This window comes from Carcharodon carcharias, chromosome 1 (genome assembly GCF_017639515.1).
Source record: "Carcharodon carcharias isolate sCarCar2 chromosome 1, sCarCar2.pri, whole genome shotgun sequence".
Classification (NCBI taxonomy): Eukaryota; Metazoa; Chordata; class Chondrichthyes; order Lamniformes; family Lamnidae; genus Carcharodon; species Carcharodon carcharias.
The window spans coordinates 270,537,027-270,558,911 of NC_054467.1; the positions used below are offsets into that span (position 1 = coordinate 270,537,027).

The 21,885-nt window shown below is 57.4% G+C and overlaps 1 protein-coding gene across 1 annotated transcript in view; it reads left to right on the top strand.

Moving 5' to 3' along the window:
• The window catches only part of LOC121283107 (probable carboxypeptidase X1), a 1,354,098-nt gene that overhangs the window by 992,988 nt on the left and 339,225 nt on the right, over positions 1-21,885 (top strand). Inside the window, exon 7 of the mRNA XM_041197221.1 lies at positions 17,301-17,389. Coding sequence (XP_041053155.1) covers positions 17,301-17,389 — 89 coding nt within the window. The remainder of the gene's footprint in view (positions 1-17,300; positions 17,390-21,885) is intronic.

The window sequence follows — 21,885 nt, forward strand, 5'->3', positions numbered from 1 at the left end:
ACTCACTCCTCACACTCACACTCACACTCACCCTCACCCCTCACACAATCACCCCTCACACCCTCACCCCTCACACCCTCACCCCTCACACCCTCACCCCTCACACAATCACTCATCACACCCTCCACCCCTCACACACTCACCCTCACCCCTCACACCCTCACCCCTCACACACTCACCCCTCACACACTCACCCCTCACACACACACCCTCACCCCTCACACCCTCACCCCTCATACACTCACCCCCTCACACTCACCCTCACGCCTCACAAACACCCTCACCCCTCACACCCTCACCCCTCACACACTCACCCTCACCCCTCACACCCTGACCCCTCACACACACCCTCACCCCTCACACACTCACCCCTCACACACTCACCCTCACCCCTCACACCCTGACCCCTCACACACACCCTCACCCCTCACACACTCACCCTCACCCTTCACACTCACACACTCACCCTCACCCTTCACACACTCAACCCTCACCCCTCACACGCTCATCTCTCACACACTCACCCCTCACACCCTCATCCTCACCCCTCACACCCTCACCCCTCAAACACTCACCCTCACCCCTCACACACTCACCCTCACCCCTCACACACTCACCCTCACCCCTCACACCCTCACACTCACCCTCACCCCTCACACACACCCTCACCCCTCACACCCTCATCCCTCACACCCTCACCCCTCACACACTCACCCTCACCCCTGACACCCTCACCCCTCACACACTCACCCTCACCCCTCACACACACACTCACTCCTCACATCCTCACCCCTCACACACTCACCCTCACACACTCACCCTCACACACTCACACACTCACCCTCACCCTTCACTCACACACTCACCCTCACCCTTCACACACTCACCCTCACCCCTCACACGCTCACCTCTCACACACTCACCCTCACCCCTCACACACACACACTCACGCCTCATACACCCTCACACTCACACAATCACCCTCACCCCTCACACACACCCCTCACACACTCACACTCACTCACACACTCACCCCTCACTCACCCTCACTCCTCACACACACCCTCACTTCTCACACTCACACACTCACCCCTCACACTCTCACCCTCACCCCTAACACACTCAAACACACACACTCACCCCTCACACACTCATCCCTCACACAATCACCCTCAACCCTCACACACACACTCACCCCTCACACACTCACCCCTCACACACTCACCCCTCACACATTCACCCCTCACACCTTCACCCCTCACACCCTCACCCCTCACACCCACACACTCACACACTCACACACTCACCCTCACTCCTCACATACCCACCCCTCACACACTCACCCCTCACACACTCACCACTCACACACTCACCCCTCACAACCTCAATGCTCACACCCTCACCCCTCACACACTCACCCTCACCCCTCCCACACTCACACACTCACACACTCACCCTCACCCCTCACACACTCACCCTCACATAGTCACCCTCACCCCTCACACACTCACCCCTCACCCCTCACACACTCACCCTCACCCCTCACACACACCCTCACACACTCACCTTCACACCTCACACCCTCACCCTCACCCGTCACCCCTCACACTCGCACTCTCACACACTCACCCCTCACACACTCAACCTCACACACACTCACTCTCACCCCTCACACACTCACCCTCACCCCTCACACACTCACCTTCACACTCACGCACTCCCCCGCACCCCTCACACACACCCTCACCCCTCACACACTCACCCCTCACACACTCACACTCACTCAGACACTCACCCCTCACACACTCACCCTCACTCCTCACACACACCCTCACTTCTCACACTCACACACTCAGCCCTCACACACTCACACACACACACTCACCCCTCACACACTCACCCCTCGCACACTCACCCTCAACCCTCACAAACACACTTACCCCTCACACACTCACCCCTCACACACTCACCCCTCACACATTCACACCTCACACCTTCACCCCTCACATCCTCACCCCTCATACATTCACCCTCACCCTCACCCCTCACCCTCACACACTCACCCCTCACACACTCACTCTCACACCCTTACACACTCACCCTCACACCCTCACACCCTCATCCCTCACACACTCACCCTCACCCCTCACAACCTCACAATCACACACTCACCCTCACTCCTCACATACTCACCCCTCACACACTCACCCTTACCCCTCACACAAAACCTCACCCCTCACACACTCACCCTCACCCCTCACACACTCACCCTCACCCCTCACACACTCACCCTCACCCCTCACACCCTCACACTCACCCTCACCCCTCACACACACCCTCACCCGTCACACCCTCATCCCTCACACCCTCACCCCTCACACACACACCCTCACCCCTGACACCCTCACCCCTCACACTCACCCTCACCCCTCACACACACACTCACTCCTCACATCCTCACCCCTCACACACTCACCCTCACACACTCACCCTCACACACTCACACACTCGCCCTCACCCTTCACACTCACACACTCACCCTCACCCTTCACACACTCACCCTCACACCCTCATCCTCACCCCTCACACCCTCACCCCTCACACACTCACCCTCACCCCTCACACACTCACCCTCACCCCTCACACCCTCACCCTCACCCCTCACACCCTCACCCTCACCCCTCACACCCTCACACTCACCCTCACCCCTCACACACACCCTCACCCCTCACACCCTCATCCCTCACACCCTCACCCCTCACACACTCACCCTCACCCCTGGTACCCTCGCCCCTCACACACTCACCCTCACCCCTCACACACACACTCACTCCTCACATCCTCACCCCTCACACACTCACCCTCACACACTCACCCTCACACACTCACACACTCACCCTCACCCTTCACACTCACACACTCACCCTCACCCCTCACACCCTCACCCCTCACACACTCACCCTCACCCCTCACACACACACACTCACGCCTGATACACCCTCACACTCACACAATCACCCTCACCCCTCACACACACCCCTCACACACTCACACTCACTCACACACTCACCCCTCACACGCTCACCCTCACTCCTCACACACACCCTCACTTCTCACACTCACACACTCAACCCTCACACTCTCACCCTCACCCCTAACACACTCAAACACACAGACTCACCCCTCACACACTCATCCCTCACACAATCACCCTCAACCCTCACAGACACACTCACCCCTCACACACTCACCCCTCACACACTCACCCCTCACACATTCACTCTTCACACCTTCGCCGCTCACATCCTCACCCCTCATACACTCACCCTCACCCTCACCCTCACCCTCACACACTCACCCTTCACGCACTCAGTCTCATACCCTTACACACTCACTCTCAGACCCTCACACCCTCACCCCTCACACCCACACACTCACACACTCACACACTCACCCTCACTCCTCACATACTCACCCCTCACACACTCACCCTCACCCCTCACACCCTCACCCCTCACACACTCACCCTCAACACTCACACCCACACCCCTCACACCCTCGCCCCTCCCACACACACACTCACCCCTCACACCCTCACACTCACCCTCACCCCTCAAACACACCCTCACCCGTCACACCCTCATCCCTCACACCCTCACCCCTCACACACACACCCTCACCCCTGACACCCTCGCCCCTCACACTCACCCTCACCCCTCACACACACACTCACTCCTCACATCCTCACCCCTCACACACTCACCCTCACACACTCACCCTCACACACTCACACACTCACCCTCACCCTTCACACTCACACACTCACCCTCACCCTTCACACACTCACCCTCACACCCTCATCCTCACCCCTCACACCCTCACCCCTCACACACTCACCCTCACCCCTCACACACACTCACTCCTCACATCCTCACCCCTCACACACTCACCCTCACACACTCACCCTCACACACTCACACACTCACCCTCACCCTTCACACTCACACACTCACCCTCACCCCTCACACCCTCACCCCTCACACACTCACCCTCACCCCTCACACACACACACTCACGCCTGATACACCCTCACACTCACACAATCACCCTCACCCCTCACACACACCCCTCACACACTCACACTCACTCACACACTCACCCCTCACACGCTCACCCTCACTCCTCACACACACCCTCACTTCTCACACTCACACACTCAACCCTCACACTCTCACCCTCACCCCTAACACACTCAAACACACAGACTCACCCCTCACACACTCAACCCTCACACAATCACCCTCAACCCTCACACACACACTCACCCCTCACACACTCACCCCTCACACACTCACCCCTCACACATTCACTCTTCACACCTTCGCCCCTCACATCCTCACCCCTCATACACTCACCCTCACCCTCACCCTCACCCTCACACACTCACCCTTCACGCACTCAGTCTCACACCCTTACACACTCACTCTCAGACCCTCACACCCTCACCCCTCACACCCACACACTCACACACTCACACACTCACCCTCACTCCTCACATACTCACCCCTCACACACTCACCCTCACCCCTCACACCCTCACCCCTCACACACTCACCCTCAACCCTCACACCCACACCCCTCACACCCTCGCCCCTCCCACACACACACTCACCCTCACACACTCACCCTCACACACGCACACCCTCACACACTCACCCTTCACCACCCACACACTCACCCCTAATCCCTCACACACCCACCCTCACGACTCAAACCCTCACCCTCACCCCTCACACACTCACCCTCACACCCTCACCCCTCACACACTCACCCCTCACACCCTCACCCTCACACATTCAACCCACACACTCACACACTCACCCTCACCCCTCACACACTCACCCCTCACAGACTCACCCCTCACACTCATACACTCACACTCACCCCTCACACACTCACCCCTCACACTCATACACTCACACTCACCACTCACACACTCACCCCTCACACACTCACCCTCACCCCTCACACCTTCACCCCTCACACACACCCTCACCCCTCACACACTCACCCCCTCACACTCACCCTCACCCCTCACACACAACTTCATCCCTCATCCCTCACACCCTCACCCCTCACACACTCACCCCTCACACACTCACCCTCACCCCTCACAGCCTCACACTCACCCTCACTCCTCACACACACTCTTACCCCTCACACCCTCATCCCTCACACCCCCACCCCTCACACACTCACCCTCCCCCTCATACACTCACCCCTCACACACTCACCCTCACCCTTCACACACACACTCACTCCTCACATCCTCACCCCTCACACACTCACCCTCACACACTCACCCTCACACACTCACACACTCACCCTCACCCTTCACACTCACACACTCACCCTCACCCCTCACACGCTCACCTCTCACACACTCACCCCTCACACCCTCATCCTCACCCCTCACACCCTCACCCCTCACACACTCACCCTCACCCCTCACACACTCACCCTCACCCCTCACACCCTCACCCCTCATACCCTCACACTCACCCTCACCCCTCACACACACCCTCACCCCTCACACCCTCATCCCTCACACCCTCACCCCTCACACACTCACCCTCACCCCTGACACCCTCGCCCCTCACACACTCACCCTCACCCCTCACACACACACTCACTCCTCACATCCTCACCCCTCACACACTCACCCTCACACACTCACCCTCACACACTCACACACTCACCCTCACCCTTCACACTCACACACTCACCCTCACCCCTCACACCCTCACCCCTCACACACTCACCCTCACCCCTCACACACACACACTCACGCCTCATACACCCTCACACTCACACAATCACCCTCACCCCTCACACACACCCCTCACACACTCACACTCACTCACACACTCACCCCTCACACACTCACCCTCACTCCTCACACACACCCTCACTTCTCACACTCACACACTCAACCCTCACACTCTCACCCTCACCCCTAACACACTCAAACACACAGACTCACCCCTCACACACTCATCCCTCACACAATCACCCTCAACCCTCACACACACACACTCACCCCTCACACACTCACCCCTCACACACTCACCCCTCACACATTCACTCTTCACACCTTCGCCCCTCACATCCTCACCCCTCATACACTCACCCTCACCCTCACCCTCACCCTCACACACTCACCCTTCACGCACTCAGTCTCACACCCTTACACACTCACTCTCAGACCCTCACACCCTCACCCCTCACACCCACACACTCACACACTCACACACTCACCCTCACTCCTCACATACTCACCCCTCACACACTCACCCTCACCCCTCACACCCTCACCCCTCACACACTCACCCTCAACCTTCACACCCACACCCCTCACACACTCGCCCCTCCCACACACACACTCACCCTCACACACTCGCCCTCACACACGCACACCCTCACACACTCACCCTTCACCACCCACACACTCACCCCTAATCCCTCACACACCCACCCTCACGACTCACACCCTCACCCCTCACACACTCACCCTCACACCCTCACCCCTCACACACTCACCCCTCACACCCTCACACACTCACCCCTCACAGACTCACCCCTCACACGCATACACTCACACTCACCCCTCACACACTCACCCCTCACACTCATACACTCACACTCACCACTCACACACTCACCCCTCATACACTCACCCTCAACCCTCACACCTTCACCCCTCACACACACCCTCACCCCTCACACACTCACCCCTCACACACTCACACTCACCCCTCACACCCTCACCCCTCATACACTCACCCCCTCACACTCACCCTCACCCCTCACACCCAACTTCATCCCTCATCCCTCACACCCTCACCCCTCACACACTCACCCCTCACACACTCACCCTCACCCCTCACAGCCTCACACTCACCCTCACTCCTCACACACACTCTTACCCCTCACACCCTCATCCCTCACACCCCCACCCCTCACACACTCACCCTCCCCCTCATACACTCACCCCTCACACACTCACCCTCACCCCTCACACACACACTCACTCCTCACATCCTCACCCCTCACACACTCACCCTCACACACTCACACTCACACACTCACCCTCACTCCTCACACACACCCTCACTTCTCACACTCACACACTCAGCCCTCACACTCTCACCCTCACCCCTCACACACTCACACACACAAACTCACCCCTCACACACTCACCCCTCACACACTCACCCTCAACCCTCACAAACACACTTGCCCCTCACACACTCACACCTCACACACTCACCCCTCACACATTCACACCTCACACCTTCACCCCTCACATCCTCACCCCTCATACATTCACCCTCACCCCTCACTCTCACACACTCACCCCTCACACACTCACTCTCACACCCTTACACACTCACCCTCACACCCTCACACCCTCATCCCTCACACACTCACCCTCACCCCTCACAACCTCACACTCACACACTCACCCTCACTCCTCACATACTCACCCCTCACACACTCACCCTTACCCCTCACACAAAACCTCACCCCTCACACACTCACCCTCACCCCTCACACACTCACCCTCACCCCTCACACACTCACCCTCACACATTCAACCCTCACACTCACACACTCACCCTCACCCCTCACACACTCATCCCTCACAGCCACACCCCTCACACTCATGCACTCACCCTCACCCCTCACACACTCACACCTCACACACTCACCTCTCACACACTCACCCTTCACACCCTCACCCCTCACACACTCACTCCTCACACTCACACTCACCCTCACCCCTCACACAATCACCCCTCACACCCTCACCCCTCACACCCTCACCCCTCACACCCTCACCCCTCACACAATCACTCATCACACCCTCCACCCCTCACACACTCACCCTCACCCCTCACACCCTCACCCCTCACACACTCACCCCTCACACACTCACCCCTCACACACACACCCTCACCCCTCACACCCTCACCCCTCATACACTCACCCCCTCACACTCACCCTCACGCCTCACAAACACCCTCACCCCTCACACCCTCACCCCTCACACACTCACCCTCACCCCTCACACCCTGACCCCTCACACACACCCTCACCCCTCACACACTCACCCCTCACACACTCACCCTCACCCCTCACACCCTGACCCCTCACACACACCCTCACCCCTCACACACTCACCCCTCACACACTCACCCTCACCCCTCACACCCTCACCCCTCATACACTCCCCCCTCACATTCACCCTCACCCCCACACACAACTTCATCCCTCATCCCTCACACCCTCACCCCTCACACACCCCTCACACACTCACCCTCACCCCTCACAGCCTCACACTCACCCTCACTCCTCACACACACTCTCACCCCTCACACCCTCATCCCTCACACCCCCACCCCTCACACACTCACCCTCCCCCTCATACACTCACCCCTCACACACTCACCCTCACCCCTCACACACACTCACTCCTCACATCCTCACCCCTCACACACTCACCCTCACACACTCACACTCACACACTCACCCTCACTCCTCACACACACCCTCACTTCTCACACTCACACACTCAGCCCTCACACTCTCACCCTCACCCCTCACACACTCACACACACAAACTCACCCCTCATACACTCACCCCTCACACACTCACCCTCAACCCTCACAAACACACTTACCCCTCACACACTCACCCCTCACACACTCACCCCTCACACATTCACACCTCACACCTTCACCCCTCACATCCTCACCCCTCATACACTCACCCTCACCCTCACCCTCACACACTCACCCTTCATGCACTCAGTCTCACACCCTTACACACTCATTCTCAGACCCTCACACCTCACACGCACACACTCACACACACCCTCACTCCTCACATAGTCACCCCTCACACACTCACCCTCACCCCTCACACCCTCACCCCTCACACACTCACCCTCAACCCTCACACCCACACCCCTCACACCCTCGCCCCTCCCACACACACACTCACACTCACACACTCGCCCTCACACACACACACCCTCACACACTCACCCTTCACCACCCACACACTCACCCCTAATCCCTCACACACTCACCCTCATGACTCACACCCTCACCCTCACCCCTCACACACTCACCCTCACACCCTCACCCCTCACACACTCACCCCTCACACCCTCACCCTCACACATTCAACCCACACACTCACACACCAACCCTCACCCCTCACACACTCACCCCTCACAGACTCACCCCTCACACTCATACACTCACACTCACCCCTCACACACTCACCCCTCACAGACTCACCCCTCACACTCATACACACACTCACCCCTCACACACTCACCCCTCACACACTTACCCTCACCCCTCACACCCTCACCCCTCACACACACCCTCACCCCTCACACACACACCCCTCACACACTCACCCTCACCCCTCACACCCTCACCCCTCATACACTCACCCCCTCACACTCACCCTCACCCCCACACACAACTTCATCCCTCATCCCTCACACCCTCACCCCTCACACACTCACCCCTCACACACTCACCCTTCACAGCCTCACACTCACCCTCACTCCTCACACACACTCTCACCCCTCACACCCTCATCCCTCACACCCCCACCCCTCACACACTCACCCTCCCCCTCATACACTCACCCCTCACACACTCACCCTCACCGCTCACACACACACTCACTCCTCACATCCTCACCCCTCACACACTCACCCTCACACACTCACACTCACACACTCACCCTCACTCCTCACACACACCCTCACTTCTCACCCTCACACACTCAGCCCTCACACTCTCACCCTCACCCCTCACACACTCACACACACAAACTCACCCCTCACACACTCACCCCTCACACACTCACCCTCAACCCTCACAAACACACTTACCCCTCACACACTCACCCCTCACACACTCAACCCTCACACATTCACACCTCACACCTTCACCCCTCACATCCTCACCCCTCATACACTCACCCTCACCCTCACCCCTCACCCTCACACACTCACCCCTCACACACTCACTCTCACACCCTTACACACTCACCCTCACACCCTCACACCCTCATCCCTCACACACTCACCCTCACCCCTCACAACCTCACACTCACACACTCACCCTCACTCCTCACATACTCACCCCTCACACACTCACCCTTACTCCTCACACACAACCTCACCCCTCACACACTCACGCACACCCTCACACACTCACCCTTCACCGCCCACACACTCACCCTCACCCCTCACACACTCACCCTCACCACTCACACCCTCACCCCTCACACACTCACCCCTCACACACTCACCCTCACACATTCAATCCTCACACTCACACACTCACCCTCACCCCTCACACACTCATCCCTCACAGCCTCACCCCTCACACTCATGCACTCACCCTCACCCCTCACACACTCACACCTCACACACTCACCTCTCACACACTCACCCTTCACACCCTCACCCCTCACAAACTCACTCCTCACACTCACACTCACCCTCACCCCTCACACAATCATCCCTCACACCCTCACCCCTCACACCCTCACCCCTCACACCCTCACCCCTCACACAATCACTCATCACACCCTCCACCCCTCACACACTCACCCTCTCCCCTCACACCCTCACCCCTCACACACTCACCCCTCACACACTCACCCCTCACACACACACCCTCACCCCTCACACCCTCACCCCTCATACACTCACCCCCTCACACTCACCCTCACCCCTCACACACACCCTCACCCCTCACACCCTCACCCCTCACACACTCACCCTCACCCTTCACACACTCACCCTCACCGCTCACACCCTCACACTCACCCTCACCCCTCACACACACCCTCACCCCTCACACCCTCATCCCTCGCACCCTCACCCCTCACACACTCATCCTCACCCCGACACCCTCGCCCTTCACACACTCACCCTCACCCCTCACACACACACTCACTCCTCACATCCTCACCCCTCACACACTCACCCTCACACACTCACCCTCACACACTCACACACTCACCCTCACCCTTCACACTCACACACTCACCCTCACCCTTCACACACTCACCCTCACCCCTCACACGCTCACCTCTCACACACTCACCCCTCACACCCTCATCCTCACCCCTCACACCCTCACCCCTCACACACACCCCTCACACACACACTCACTCACACACTCACCCCTCACACACTCACCCTCACTCCTCACACACCCTCACTTCTCACACTCACACACTCAACCCTCACACTCTCACCCTCACCCCTAACACACTCAAACACACACACTCACCCCTCACACACTCATCGCTCACACAATCACCCTCAACCCTCACACACACACTCACCCCTCACACACTCACCCCTCACCCCTCACACATTCACCCCTCACACCTTCACCCCTCACATCCTCACCCCTCATACACTCACCCTCACCCTCACCCCTCACCCTCACACACTCACCCCTCACACACTCAGTCTCACACCCTTACACACTCACTCTCACACCCTCACACCCTCACCCCTCACACACTCACCCCTCACACACTCACCCCTCTCACATTCACCCCTCACACCCTCCGCGCTCACACACTCACCCTTCACACACTCACCCTCACCCCACACACTCACCCTCAATCCTCACACCCTCACCCCTCACAGCCTCACCCCTCACACACTCACCCTCACACCCACACACTCACACTCACACACTCAGCTTCACTCCTCACATACTCACCCCTCACACACTCACACTTACCCCTCACACACAACCTCACCCCTCACACACTCACCGCTCACACACTCACCCTCACCCCTCACACACTCACTCTCACACACTCACCCTCACCCCTCACACCCTCACCCTCACACACTCACCCTCACCCCTCACACCCTCATCCCTTACACACTCACCCTCAACCCTCACACCCACACCCCTCACACCCTCACCCCTCCCACACACACACTCACCCTCACACACTCGCCCTCACACACGCACACCCTCACGCACTCACCCTTCACCGCCCACACACTCACCCCTAACCCCTCACACACTCACCCTCACGACTCACACCCTCACCCTCACCCCTCACACACTCACCCTCACACCCTCACCCCTCACACACTCACCCCTCACACCCTCACCCTCACACATTCAACCCACACACTCACACACTCACCCTCACCCCTCACACACTCACCCCTCACAGACTCACCCCTCACACTCATACACTCACACTCACCCCCACACACTCACCCCTCACACACTCACCCTCACCCCTCACACCCTCACTCCTCACACACACCCTCACCCCTCACACACTCACCCCTCACACCCTCACCCTCACCCCTCACACCCTCACCCCTCATACATTCACCCCCTCACACTCACCCTCACCCCTCACACACAACTTCATCCCTCATCCCTCACACCCTCACCCCTCACACACTCACCCCTCACACACTCACCCTCACCCCTCACACCCTCACACTCACCCTCACTCCTCACACACACCCTCACCCCTCACACCCTCATCCCTCACACCCTCACCCCTCACACACTCACCCTCCCCCTCACACACTCTCCCCTCACACACTCACCCTCACCCCTCACACACACACTCACTCCTCACATCCTCACCCCTCACACACTCACCCTCACACCCTCACACTCACACACTCACCCTCACCCTTCACACTCACACACTCACCCTCACCCTTCACACACTCACCCTCACCCCTCACACACTCACCCCTCATACACTCACCCCTCACACCCTCACCCTCACCCCTCACACCCTCACCCCTCACGCACTCACCCTCACCCCTCACACACACACACACACTCACACCTCACACACTCACCCCTCACACCCTCATCCCTCACACACACTCACCACTCACACCCTCCACCCTCACCCCTCACTCACTCACCCCTCACACACTCACACACTCACCCTCACCGCTCACACACTCACACACATACTCACCCCTCACTCCCTCACCCCTCACACACACACTCACCTTTCACACAAACACTCACCCCTCACACACTCACCCCTCACACCCTCACCCCTCACACACTCACTCCTCACACCCACACTCAGCTCCCTATCAGCACATCACAATCACACTCAAACCCTTACCCCTCACACACTCACCCCTCACACACGCACAGAGAAACACACCCCTCACTCACTCACCCCTCACACACACACTCATACACACTCACCTCCCTGTCAGCACATCACACTCACTCCCTCACACACCCACAAACACACTCCCACACACCCACTCTCGCACACCCACACACACACCCACACAAACACTCTCGCACACCGACACACACACCCACACACACACTCTCACACACCCACACATACACTCTCACACACCCACATACACATTCTCACACACCCAAACACACACTCTCGCACACCCACACACACACCCACACACACACTATCGCACATCCACACACACACCCACACACACACTCTCACACACCCACACACACACACCCTCACCCACACACACACTCTCACACACCCACATACACATTCTCACAAACCCACATACACATTCTCACACACCCACACACACACTCTCACACACCCACATACACATTCTCACAAACCCACATGCGCACACTCACACACCCACATACACACTCTCACACACACACACACTCACACACCCACATACACACTCTCACACACACACATACACACCTTCACACACCCACACACTCTCTCTCACAAGCTCACATACACACCCACACAATCACTCTCACACACCCACACACACGCTTGCACTCCCCAACACACGCACTCTCACACACCCACACACACTCACACTCACCCACATACACACTCGCACACCCACACACACATTTACACTCACCAGCAAACACCCTCTCACGCACACACACACTCACACACACCCACATACACACTCGCATACCCACACACACATTCACACTCACCGACACACACACTCTCACGCACACACACACTCACACACACCCACATACATATTCTCACACACCCACACACCCACTCTCACACACCCACATACACATTCTCACACACCCAAACACAATCTCACACACCCACACACGCCCTCACCCACACACACACTCTCACACACCCACATACACATTCTCACACACCCAAACACACACTCTCGCACACCCACACACACACCCACACACACACTCTCACACACCCACATACACATTCTCACACACCCAAACACACACACTCACACACCCACATACACATTCTCACAAACCCACACGCGCACACTCACACACCCACATACACACTCTCACACACACACACACTCACACACCCACATACACACTCTCACACACACACATACGCACCTTCACACACCCACACACTCACATACACACCCACACAATCACTCTCACACACCCACACACACGCTTGCACTCCCCGACACACGCACTCTCACACATCCACACACACTCACACTCACCCACATACACACTCGCACACCCACACACACATTTACACTCACCAGCAAACACCGTCTCACACATCCACACACACACTCGCACTCACCCACATACACACATCCGCACTCACCCACACACACTCTCACACTCACCCACACACACTCTCACACACACACACTCGCACTCACCCACACACACACTCTCACACACCCACATACACATTCTCACAAACCCACACGCGCACACTCACACACCCACATACACACTCTCACACACACACACACACACTCACACACCCACATACACACTCTCACACACACACATACGCACCTTCACACACCCACACACTCACATACACACCCACACAATCACTCTCACACACCCACACACACGCTTGCACTCCCCGACACACGCACTCTCACACACCCACACACACTCACACTCACCCACATACACACTCGCACACCCACACACACATTTACACTCACCAACAAACACCGTCTCACACATCCACACACACACTCGCACTCACCCACATACACACATCCGCACTCACCCACACACACTCTCACACTCACCCACACACACTCTCACACACACACACTCGCACTCACCCACATACACACTCGCACACACCCACATACACACTTGCACACACCCACATACATGCTCTCACACACCCACATACACAATCGCACACACCCACATACACACTCTCACACACCCACACTCGCACTCTCACGATCTCAAAGATTCACAGACACACACACTCTCACACTTTCAGATTCACAACCAGACATACATTATCACTCACACACACAAACGGACATGCATTCAAACACATACATTCTTATACGCACATACTCACACAGGCAGACTCCTATGTATACTCAAATACGCACTCTCGCACACTCACACGTGCACACACATTCAAACAAACTCCTATACACACATACTCACACCCTCACTCACAGACTCACTCAGACTCATGCATTCACTCTCATGCATACACACTCACAGACATTCAAACACACACAGCATACATACTTACACTCAGAGCAGCTCAGAGGCTGGGAATCCTGCGATGAGTAACTCACCTCCTGACTCCCCAAAGCCTGTCCACCATCTACAAGGCACAAGTCAGGAGTGTGATGGAGTATTCCCCACTTGCCTGGACGAGTGCAGCTCCCACAACACTCACACTTTGGTACCATCACTCCCCATCCACCACCTTACACGTTCACACCCTCCACTTCCAATGCACAGTGAACTGTGACCGGAGGTGCAGTCATTGGGAACAAGGGTACACTGGGGACAGGAATCGAATAAAGTGGGTGTGGTCAGTGTGGTCAAATTCTCCCCACTTGCCTGGATGAGTGCAGCTCCCACAACACTGAGGAAGCTGGACACTGTCCAGGACAAAGCAGCCGCTTGACTGGCACCACATCCACAAACATTCCCTCCCTCCACCACCGACACACAGTAGCAGCAGTGTGTGTACCATCTACAAGATGCACTGCAGCAATTCACCAAGGCTCCTTCGACAGCACCTTCCAAACCCACGACCACTACCATCTAGAAGGACAAGGGCAGCAGATAGATGGGAACACCACCACCTGGAAGTTCCCCACCAAGCCACTCACCATCCTGACTTGGAAATATATCACCATTCCTTCACTGTCACTGGGTCAAAATCCTGGAACTCCCTCCCTAACAGCACTGTGGGTGTACCTACACCACATGGACTGCAGCGGTTCAAGAAGGCAGCTCACCACCACCTTCTCAAGGGCAACTAGGGATGGGTAATAAATGCTGGGCCCAGCCAGTGACACGCACATCCCAGGAATGAATAAAAAAAATCCCCTCTCCCCCTCCCCCTCCCTCTCCCCCTCCCCCTCCCTCTCCCCCTCCCCCTCCTCCCCTCCCTCTCCCCCTCCCCCTCCCTCTCCCCCCTCCCCCTCCCTCTCCCCCTCCCTCTCCCCCTCCCTCTCCCCCCTCCCCCTCCCTCTCCCCCTCCCCCTCCCTCTCCCCCTCCCTCTCCCTCTCCCCCTCCCTCTCCCCCTCCCCCTCCCTCTCCCCCTCCCCCTCCCTCTCCCCCTCCCTCTCCCTCTCCCCCTCCCTCTCCCCCTCCCTCTCCCTCTCCCCCTCCCTCTCCCCCTCCCCCTCCCCCTCCCTCTCCCCCTCCCCCCCCCTCTCCCCCTCCCTCTCCCCCTCCCCCTCCCTCTCCCCCTCCCTCTCCCCCTCCCCCTCCCTCTCCCTCTCCCCCTCCCCCTCCCCCTCCCTCTCCCCCTCCCCCTCCCCCTCCCCCTCCCTCTCCCTCTCCCCCTCCCCCTCCCTCTCCCCCTCCCTCTCCCCCTCCCCCTCCCTCTCCCCCTCCCCCTCCCCCTCCCTCTCCCCCTCCCCCTCCCTCTCCCTCTCCCCCTCCCTCTCCCTCTCCCACTCCCCCTCCCTCTCCCCCTCCCCCTCCCTCTCCCTCTCCCCCTCCCCCTCCCTCTCCCCCTCCCTCTCCCCCTCCCTCTCCCCCTCCCCCTCCCTTCTCCCTATCCCCCTCCCTCTACCCCTCTCCCTCCATCTCCACTCCCACTCCCTCTCCCTCTCCCTCTACCCCTCTCCCTCCATCTCCACTCCCACTCCCTCTCCCTCTCCCTCTCTCCCCCTCCCTCTCTCCCCCTCCACTCTTCTCATTTTCCCTTTGCTAATTTTTTATGTTTTCACAGGTCTGAACAATATTTATTTTGGGACCCCTCCCTCTGGGAGTTCCGATGATTTGGACTTCAGACACCACAACTATGAGGAACTGAGACGGGTAAGGACAGAATCCCTCGTCTAGGATCACTGTCAAGGACCACTGTCTGGGATTACTCTCTGGGACCACTGTCTGGGGTCACTGTCTGGGATCACTGTCTGGGGTCACTGTCTGGGGTCACTGTCTGGGACCACTGTTTGGGATCACTGTCTGGGATCACTGTCTGGGATTACTCTCTGGGACCACTGTCTGGGGTCACTGTCTGGGATCACTGTCTGGGGTCACTGTCTGGGGTCACTGTCTGGGGTCACTGTCTGGGGTCACTGTCTGGGACCACTGTTTGGGATCACTGTCTGGGATCACTGTCTGGGATTACTCTCTGGGACCACTGTCTGGGGTCACTGTCTGGGATCACTGTCTGGGGTCACTGTCTGGGGTCACTGTCTGGGGTCACTGTCTGGGTCACTGTCTGGGACCACTGTTTGGGATCACTGTCTGGGATCACTGTCTGGGATTACTCTCTGGGACCACTGTCTGGGGTCACTGTCTGGGATCACTGTCTGGGGTCACTGCCTGGGGTCACTGTCTGGGACCACTGTTTGGGATCACTGTCTGGGATCACTGTCTGGGATTACTCTCTGGGACCACTGTCTGGGGTCACTGTCTGGGATCACTGTCTGGGGTCACTGCCTGGGGTCACTGTCTGGGACCACTGTTTGGGATCACTGTCTGGGATCACTGTCTGGGATTACTGTCTGGGACCACTGTCTGGGGTCACTGTCTGGGACCACTGTTTGGAATCACTGTCTGGGGTCACTGTCTGGGATCACTGTGTGGGACCACTGTCTGGGGTCACTGTCTAGGATCACTGTCTGGGATCACTGTCTGGGACAACTGTGTGGGATCACTGGAGTCACTGTCTGTGGTCACTATCTGGGATCAATGTCTGGGATCACTGTCTGGGGTCACTGCCTGGGATCACTGTTGGGGCTCACTGTCTGGGATCACTGTCTGGGATCACTGTCTGGAGTCACTGTCTTGGATCACTGTCTGGGATCACTGTCTGGGACCACTGTCTGGGACCACTGTATGGGATCCCTGGGGTCACTGTCTGGGGTCACTGTCTTGGATCACTGTCTGGGATCACTGTCTGGGACCACTATCTAGGGTCAATGTCTGGGATCACTGTCTGGGACCACTGTGTGGGATCACTGGGGTCACCGTCCGGGGTCACTGTCTTGGATCACTGTCTGGGATCACTGTCTGGGACCACTATCTAGGGTCAATGTCTGGGATCACTGTCTGGGACCACTGTGTGGGATCACTGGGGTCACTGTCTGGGGTCACTGTCTGGGATCACTGTCTGGAAGCACTGTCTGGGATTACTGTCTGGGACCACTGTCTGGGACCACTGTCTGGGATCACTGCCTGGGACCACTGTCTGGGATCACTGTCTGGGATCACTGTCTGGGATTACTGTCTGGGACCACTGTCTGCGGTCACTGTCTGGGATCAATGTCTGGGATCACTGTGTGGGGTCACTGTCTGGGATCACTGTCTGGGGTCACTGTCTGTGATCACTGTCAGGGGTCACAGTCTGGGATAACTGTCTGGGATCACTGCCTGGGATCACTGTCTGGGACCACTATCTAGGGTCAATGTCTGGGATCACTGTCTGGGACCACTGTGTGGGATCACTGGGGTCACTGTCTGGGGTCACTGTCTGGGATCACTGTCTGGGACCACTGTGTGGAATCACTGAGGTCACTGTCTGTGGTCACTGTCTGTGATCACTGTCTGGGATCACTGTCTGGAAGCACTGTCTGGGATCACTGTCTAGGATGACTGTCTGGGATCACTCTCTGGGACCACTGTCTGGGGTCGATGTCTGGGATCACTGTCTGGGACCACTGTGTGGGATCACTGGGTCCCTGTCTGGGGTCACTGTCTGGATAACTGTCTGGGATCACTGTAGGGGATCACAGTCTGAGATCACTGTCTGGGGTCACTGTCCGGGATAACTGTCTGTGATCACGGTCTGTGATCAGTGTCTGGGATCACTGTCTGGGACCACTTTGTGGGATCACTATCTGGGGTCACTGTCTGGGATTCACTGTCTGGCATAACTGTCTGGGGTCACTGTGTGGGACCACTGTCTGGCATCACTGTCTGAGATCCCTGTCTGCGATCACTGTCTGGGATCACTCTCTGCGACCACTGTCTGGGGTCGATGTCTGGGATCACTGTCTGGGACCACTGTCTGGGACCACTGTGTGGGATCACTGGGTCACTGTCTGGGGTCACTGTCTGGATAACTGTCTGGGATCACTGTATGGGATCACAGTCTGAGATCACTGTCTGGGGTCACTGTCTGGGATAACTGTCTGTGATCACTGTCTGTGATCAGTGTCTGGGATCACTGTCTGGGGTCACTGTCTGGGATCACTGCCTGGGATCACTGTCTGGGACCACTGTCTGGGATCACAGTCTGGGACTACTTTGTGGGATCACTGTCTGGGACCACTGAGTGTGATCACTCTCTGGGACAACTGTCTGGGGTCGATGTCTGGGATCACTTTCTGGGACCACTGTCTGGGACCACTGTGTGGGAACACTGGGTCACTGTCTGGGGTCACTGTCTGGGATAACTGTCTGGGATCACTGTATGGGATCACTGTCTGGGACCACTTTGTGGTATCACTGTCTAGGACCACAGTGTGGGATCACTGTCTGGGATGACTGTTGGGGCTCACTGTCTGGGGACACTGTCTGGGATCACTGTCTGGGGTCACTGTCTGGGGTGACTGTCTGGGATCACTGTCTGGGATCACTGTCTGGGACCACTGTTTGGGGTCACTGTCTGGGATCACTGTCTGGGATTACTGTCTGGGACCACTGTATGGGATCACTGGGATCACTCTCTGGGGTCACTGTCTGGGATCACTGACTGGGACCACTCTGGGATCACTGAGTGGGATCCCTGGGGTCACAGTCTGGGGTCACTGTCTGGGATCACTGTCTGGGATCACTGGCTGGGATCCCTGGGGTCACTGTCTGGGGTCACTGTCTTGGATCACTATCTGGGATCACTGTCTGGGACCACTATCTAGGGTCAATGTCTGAGATCACTGTCTGGAATCACTGTCTGGGATTACTGTCTGGGACCACTGTCTGGGATCACTGTCTGGGATCACTGTCCAGGATTACTGTCTGGGACCACTGTCTGAGGTCACTGTCCGGGATCAATGTCTGGGATCACTGTCTGGGGTCACTGTCTGGGATCACTGTCTGGGATAACTGTCTGGAATCACTCTCTGGGACCACTGTCTGGGGTCGATGTCTGGGACCACTGTGTGGGATTACTGGGTCTCTGTCTGGGGTCATTGTCTGGGATAACTGTCTGGGATCACTGTATGGGATCACAGTCTGAGATGACTGTCTGGGGTCACTGTCCGGTATAACTGTCTGGGATCACTGTCTGGGATCAGTGTCTGGGATCACTGTCTGGGACCAACTTGTGGGATCACTGTCTGGGACCACTGTGTGGGATCACTCTCTGGGACCACTGTCTGGGGTCGATGTCTGGGATCACTGTCTGGGACCACTCTGTAGGATCACTGGGTCACTGTCTGGGGTCACTGTATGGGATAACTGTCTGGGATCACTGTCTGGGGTCACTGTCTGGGATCACTGTCTGGGATCACTGTCTGGGACCACTGTCTGGGATCACTGTTCGAGAACACGTTGTGGTATCACTGTCTGGGACTACTGTGTGGGATCACTGTCTAGGATCACTGTCTGGGATCACTGTCTGCGATCACTGAATTGGATCACTGTCTGGGATCACTGTATTGGATCACTGTCTGGGATCACTGTATGGGACCACTGTCTGCGATCACTGTCTGGGACCACTGTCTGGGACCACTGTCTGGGACCACTGTCTGGGATCACTGTTTGCGATCACTGTCTGGGACCACTGTTTGGGATCACCGTCTGGGTTCACAGTCTGGGACCCCTGTCTGGGATCACTGTCTGAGACCAAGGTCTGGGACCACTGTCTGCAACCATTGTCTGGGACCACTGTCAGAGACCACTGTCTGCAAACACTGTCTGGGACCACTGTCTGGGATCACTGTTTGGGATCACTGTCTGAGACCACTGTTTGGGATCACTGGGATCACTGTCTGGGGTCACTGTCTGGGACCACTATCTGGGATCACTGTCTTGGATCACTGTCTGGGACCACTGTCTGGGATCACTGTTTGGGATCACTGTCTGGGGTCAATGTCTGGGACCACTGTCTGGGATCACTGCCTTGGATCACTGTCTGGGATCACTGTCTTGGACCACTGTCTGGGATCACTGTCTGGGGTCACTGTCTTGGGTCACTGTCTGATATCACTGTCTGGGGCCATTGTCTTGGGTCACTGTCTGGGATCACTGTCTGGGATTACTGTCTTGGATCACTGTCTGGGATCACTGTCTTGGACCACTGTCTGGGATCACTGTCTGAGACCAATGTCTGGGACCACTGTCTGGGATCACTGTCTGGGATC